Here is a 6149-nt window from a genome sequence, read left to right as displayed (position 1 = left end):
TTCACTTACAATGTTTATTTAAATACACATTTAGAAACTTAGGACATACAATATACTTGGCATTATATGTTTTATATTCTGACTATAACTTGACATTAACCGTCTCTACTGATATCACTAGTACTGCCTACTGATAAAATGTACAAGCAGCGGCGGGTCCTGCCCGGCTAGTGGGGAGAGGGCGTAGAGCAGGTCCCTCAATGAAGTGCGCGGTATATCCTTACAGTACGTACTGGGGGAAGGGGTTAAGGCACATCAGACCTTATTAAAAAGACTCACCTAGGAAGGACGGCATAGTATTAGTACACCACCTCAGGTCAGGAAAAGGTACGTGTTTCCTGGACAGGCACACGTGTTCATGTGACACGCTGGGCACGTGCTATGTTCGGGTCTTGCCGCTACACCCTCCCCCTGGACCTGCCACTGGTTATGCACCACTTAACACTACTGACTAAGTTTGTACGAATCACGCAACGACCATGGCATACGTTACATGATCTACTGACCTAATATGCACTAATATACGTACGTACGTACAAGTACGTCGTATTTTCATCTTTGTAATATTCATACAAAACAACAAAGTAGGATTTTTCTGACAACATTGAACCTTGGATGGAAAGGTAGTCATTCATTCGTATTGTTTGTTTCACGATGAAAATAATTCTTTCCGAAAAGTGACGCGTAAAATGTTTCAGTTTGAAACTTTTTCTTCACTTATTTATTATTTCTAATAAGCAGTCCGGTAAGAAAAAAAAAAATGCTGCTTTTCTTACTAAATTATTATGACGAATGACTATCAGTTTCTTCCCATTCATCCAGGTCTACACTTTCACCTGGATATCCTGGAAATCCAGACGTAAACACGTCGTGTCCTTTATCAAAACTTTTCTCAAATTTCTCAACCTCAATCGCACGACTCCAGTGATTCCATTCACTCTGCCGAAAGTGTAGGTGTACTCGTACACCACATATGTGGTTTTCTGTTCATCAACCACACGCCACCTATGTGCACAGACAGGCCACATTCCAAACATTTTCTCGTGCTGCCTCATACACTAGTTCCCATTCATCAACATATTCGGATGCTTTCTAAGCACAGATTTACTTTCACAGGCACACGCATAATTCCTTTTGTGACATATTTTAAACCATCTACACAGCTTCACGATTCAGATATTCTCTGAGATAAATATAAATCTTTATAACCAGGATATCAAACTGAGGTTATTCAGTCAAAAAAGCTGTCGTTGTTGTTTGAGCCGAGGAAGACCTGAGCAGTGGGGCCAAAGGGGACGGGGACAGGAGGGGCGTTTATTATCTTTTTGAGCTTCACCTGCTTGGCTTTCTTGTTCTGTGCCTGCAGTTTGTCACGGAGCTCTTTCAAGTGCGCTTCCCTGAAGAGAAAACGGTGAATAAACGTTTCTGATGTAGAAATCTTAGAATATTCCGAAAACAAATAGTTTCTAGGAAAAAACATTCCAAAATTACGTAAACGTACTTAACATATCATAAAAATACACATAAGAAAAGAATCTTGATTTTATTGTATATTTGATGTGTAACGTAATGCATCGGAAAAAAAAACAATACGCAAATCAAACAGAACATCAAAATAGAAAAAAAAGAAAAGAAAAAGAAAAAAAGCTCCATACATATTTTCTCAAATTGCATCCAAAGGGTCATTTTAGTATAAAATGCTGAAAATTATTCTAACATTCAGTCATGTCCTAAAGTTTACTGGTATTCAGGCGAATAACGGTTCAAGATCTTTCTGTATTTCGTGGTGAAGTGAAAATATCAGAAATAAATAAAATAAAGATATATTATAATGAATGAGTTTCGGATAAAATGTTCTATGCATTAGTTGGTGACTCATCAGATGATGTAACTATACATACATGTGTATGCATGTATGTATGTATGCATGTATGTATGTGGTCAATAAAGATCTTAACATGTTTATATAACTACCAACATATCTATTTATCTATCTATCTATCAGTTTATCTAAGTGTTTATCTATTTGTCCAGTTATATATATACATATTCATCTATTTATCTATCTATCCATCTATCTATCTACCTATTTACAAGAACCACATGCGGGACCCACCTCTTCTCCAGCGCTGAGCTTCTCTGCTGCGTCAACTTCTCCCGCAGATCATTTGCTTTCTTCTCCTCTACGTTCTCGTTCCTGCAGAGAGCAGCCATTTTCTCCTTCTTCGACGTCAGCTCAGCCTATTAAGGAGGGAATTGATTAAGACATGAAACGTACTGAACACACACACACACACACACACACACACACACAGTCACTTCACAACACAAAAAGGACATTAGAGGGGCGGCTGCATTATATCTTGATAAAAAAAAAGTATGATGAGAAAAAAAATATTGGAAGTTTAATGATGAAAATAAAAGAGCTAAAACAGGAGGCATGATGAAAAAAGTATTGGAAATAGTGAAGATGAAGGAAAGAGACGACGACGCTTACTACAATACTCACTTCCCGTCTCATGTCTGCCATTTCCATTTTCATGCGTACGTCAGCGTGAGTCAGATCTCGTAGGTTGAATTTATTCCTCTGTGACTCGAGGTGCTGCCGAGTCCCCTCCGGAAGAAAGTCCTGAGGGTACAATGATGCGTTGTTAAAAATCATCGCTAGTTTCTTCATATTATTATAGAAATACGCACTCTTCGGCCTTAAAAATATCTTTCGAATTGTGATTTAAGTCTACATCAGATCATTTTGTTAAGCTTAAGGAGAACCCGGTACTGTTATAAAAGATTATTAAAGCAGACTTTTCATTGATTTATTTTATTTCATTAATTTATTTATCTACCTTTTTATATAAATTTTCTTTTTAATTTATTACTATTTTTTTTTGTCTGGAGAAACTGCTGGTTTTGTTCTTATTTTCAATCTGAACCGTAAAGACTACAATATTAATACTAACCTTATGTTCCCAGGGTTTCCCAAAGAACAATCTCAGCAAACTCAACTTGCGCTCATTTCAATAAACCCAATTTACACTAATCACCCGCACTGACCTTCGGCTTGATCTTGCTGGATCCTGCTGACTCGGTGGCCGGAGTGGCTTCTATGATTTCAAAGGCGATGCCGGTGCTGCACTTCTGCTTGGAGGTGGCTATGAACCCTTCCTCCCGCAGCGACTCCAGGATGGCCTGCTCCTCCTGCCGCGCCTTCTGGTATCCGCTGAGGAGGCGTGGACACTGCTTGCCTGTCACCGTCAGGTCTGCGAAGAGAGGGTGTTTTAGTGGTGGTGGTGTGATCACGGGAAGGAGGAAGAAGAAGAGGAAAAAAAATGAAGATAATAATAATAATAATAATAATAATAATAATAGTAATAATAATAATAATAATAATAATAATAATAATGATAATAATAATAACAATAATAATGATGATAATAATAACAATAATAATGATAATAATAATAATAATAATAATAATAATAATAACTAATAATAATAATAATAATAATAATAATAATAATAAGAAGAAGAAGAAGAAGAGGGGGAGGAAGCAGAAGAAAAGGAGAAGGAGGAGGAGGAGGAGGAGGAGGAGGAGGAGGAAGGGGGAGGAAGAATTTGTCGTAACGATTGTGACAGCTGTGGAAGCCATTCTACTTATTTTACTTATTCATTCGTCTATTTCAAGAATGAGGAAAAGGAAAAAAAAAAAAAAGAAAAAAAAAAAGTTGTCCTTTGATTCACACGTGATTAAGGACAACAAAAAGTAAGAAGCGTCACGCAGCAGATAATAAACAAATAAAATAAATAAAATAGATGAATAAATAAATAAAAATAAATAAATAAAATGAGACAAAAATGAAATAAAATCGAATAAAACAACAATAACAATAACGGAATATCAAGCAATACTGTATCAGCCAAATGCACAATACGTACAGCAACAAGAGGAGGACGAGGGAGAAGCAGCACGAACACTACTAGAAATCAATGGAAACATCCCATAAAAGTACCACTAAGAGAGTTCTAAGAATTCTGAGTTGGAATGGACGCCTGTTTGCTGTCGGGGGATGGGGGGGGGGGCAGAGGGAAGAGAGTAAATAAACCTTTGCTCCTTTTATCATGGCACACCTAAAAATGAATCCCAGCGTATGTTTTCTGGTATTTTCAATGACTTTTTATCATTGTCCTCTCCTTCTATTACTTTCGGATATATTGATTTAATGGCGCAGTTACAACATCAGATATTTCAGAGCATCAAAAGTACCATATAAATCTTTAGGGAGCGTGGTACCTATGAGAGAGAGAGAGAGAGAGAGAGAGAGAGAGAGAGAGAGAGAGAGAGAGAGAGAGAGAGAGAGAGAGAGAGAGAGTGACGTGTTTGAGCCTCTTGCATTTTACATTTTTCTCTCTTTTTCTTTTTTTTCTTCTGCTTCCTATGCATGCCTTCTTATGCGTGCCTTCTTTCAAATAACCAGATACTGGAACTTGCCTGTCCTTCATAGAAAAAAGAATAAAGAGAAGAAGAAGAAGAAGAAGAAGAAGAAGAAGAAGAAGAAGAAGAAGAAGAAGAAGAAGAAGAAAAAAAAAACATATTGATGGAACAAATACTGGTTTTAGGGATCTACGTGGTTTAAAAAGAAATTCAACATAAGATTATTATCATGGACGATTAAAAAGAGATTATTTCAATATTTTAAGCCTTTCTTCAACAATCAATATGCTGAGAAGACAAGAAAAGTAAGTTAATGAATAGTTCCCCACTGTAAGACATTCTGGGGTTTAGAAATATTAGAACATAAGAACATAAGAACATAAGAAATAAGGGAAGCTGCAAGAAGCGACCAGGCTTACACGTGGCAGTCCCTGTGTGAAATATACCTACCTATTTCCATCTATCATCCCCATATACCATATTATATCGAGTCATGAATAATTTACGAGGCAGACGAAAACAGTGAACTTAAGTGAACTAAATAATAAAATCTGTGGAAATTAAATAGTGTTATGTTTTTACAATGCCTCATGTTAGAAGCTCCTTTCCCCAGAATTCATTAGCGTGCTCATAACTTTCTTGGCCATAACAACAACAGATATGACGACATCGACAACAATAACAACAAAAAAGCAACGACAAAGACAGCACAACTATTCTACTTTTACTCAGAATTCATTAGCATGCCTATAACTTTCTTAATCGCCACCACCACTACCACCACCACCATCGTCACCGCATCCATCAACACAGTCACCGCTAGCACCACCACCACCACCACCACCACAACAACAACATAACAACAACAACAACAAAACAACAACAAAAAACAACAACAATAACAACAATAAAAACAAGAACAACAACAACTACTACTACTACTACTACTACTACTACTACTACGATTGCTGCTGCTGCTGTTACTAGTCAGCGTTCACAGGCAGGCAGAATGAAGCACAGTCGTGGGCCTCACTGCCTCTCATTTAATGCAGTTCAGTGTCTCGTTTGTTCCTCGGGACCAGGGAGAAACTACGCACTGATATTTTTAGAAGCTCCTCACCAACGTTCTACACTTACTTCATACTTGCTATTGGTAATTCACACCGCTATTATTTTTTTCCTTTTCTCACTGTGCAACATGGCCAACCCGTCTAATACGTAGCAATGATCACAATTTACAAACGCGTAAATCATACTACTACTTATCTTACTACTACTTATATTACTACTACTACTACTACTACTACTACTACTACTACTATTACTACTACTACCACCGCCACTATTCTTATTACTAATGCTGCTAGTATTACTAATTATCATTACTATTGCTGGTAAATTTACTACTACTACTACTACTAGTACTACTACTACTAATACTACTACACACTACTACTATCTTCACTATTACTCCTACTACTACCACTACCACCAACACATCACAACCACCAACAACAATAACAAAGACGCCCCTCTTACCCAGGTTCTCGATGGGGGTGAAGTCTGCCTCTACCCGACGCACCAGCTCGGGCGGGGAGTTTTCCGTGATGACAAAGGAATAGTCGTCGTCGAGGTCGTAAATCCCGGAATCGCTGGAGTCGACGCTTCTGGTGGAGGTGGAGGTGGTGGGCAGGGAGGCGGCGGCCCCTTTGGAAGC

General features: G+C 37.9%; 1 protein-coding gene across 1 annotated transcript in view; it reads right to left on the bottom strand.

The window, feature by feature from the left end:
- LOC135107927 (uncharacterized) overlaps window positions 1-6149 on the bottom strand; it is a 172229-nt gene continuing 166080 nt past the window's right edge. The window contains exons 5-9 of the mRNA XM_064018376.1: window positions 5972-6149; window positions 3055-3260; window positions 2510-2629; window positions 2117-2241; window positions 1-1397 (exon numbers count right to left, since the gene is read on the bottom strand). The exon at window positions 5972-6149 is cut by the window's right edge and continues 39 nt beyond it. Of these exons, the coding sequence (XP_063874446.1) occupies window positions 1232-1397; window positions 2117-2241; window positions 2510-2629; window positions 3055-3260; window positions 5972-6149 (795 nt within the window). The 3' untranslated portion in view covers window positions 1-1231. The remainder of the gene's footprint in view (window positions 1398-2116; window positions 2242-2509; window positions 2630-3054; window positions 3261-5971) is intronic.

The sequence above is a fragment of the Scylla paramamosain genome, chromosome 16 (genome assembly GCF_035594125.1).
Source record: "Scylla paramamosain isolate STU-SP2022 chromosome 16, ASM3559412v1, whole genome shotgun sequence".
Classification (NCBI taxonomy): domain Eukaryota; kingdom Metazoa; phylum Arthropoda; class Malacostraca; order Decapoda; family Portunidae; genus Scylla; species Scylla paramamosain.
The sequence above is the reverse complement of the archived record's forward strand: the minus strand, read 5'-3'. Positions and strand labels throughout refer to the sequence as shown.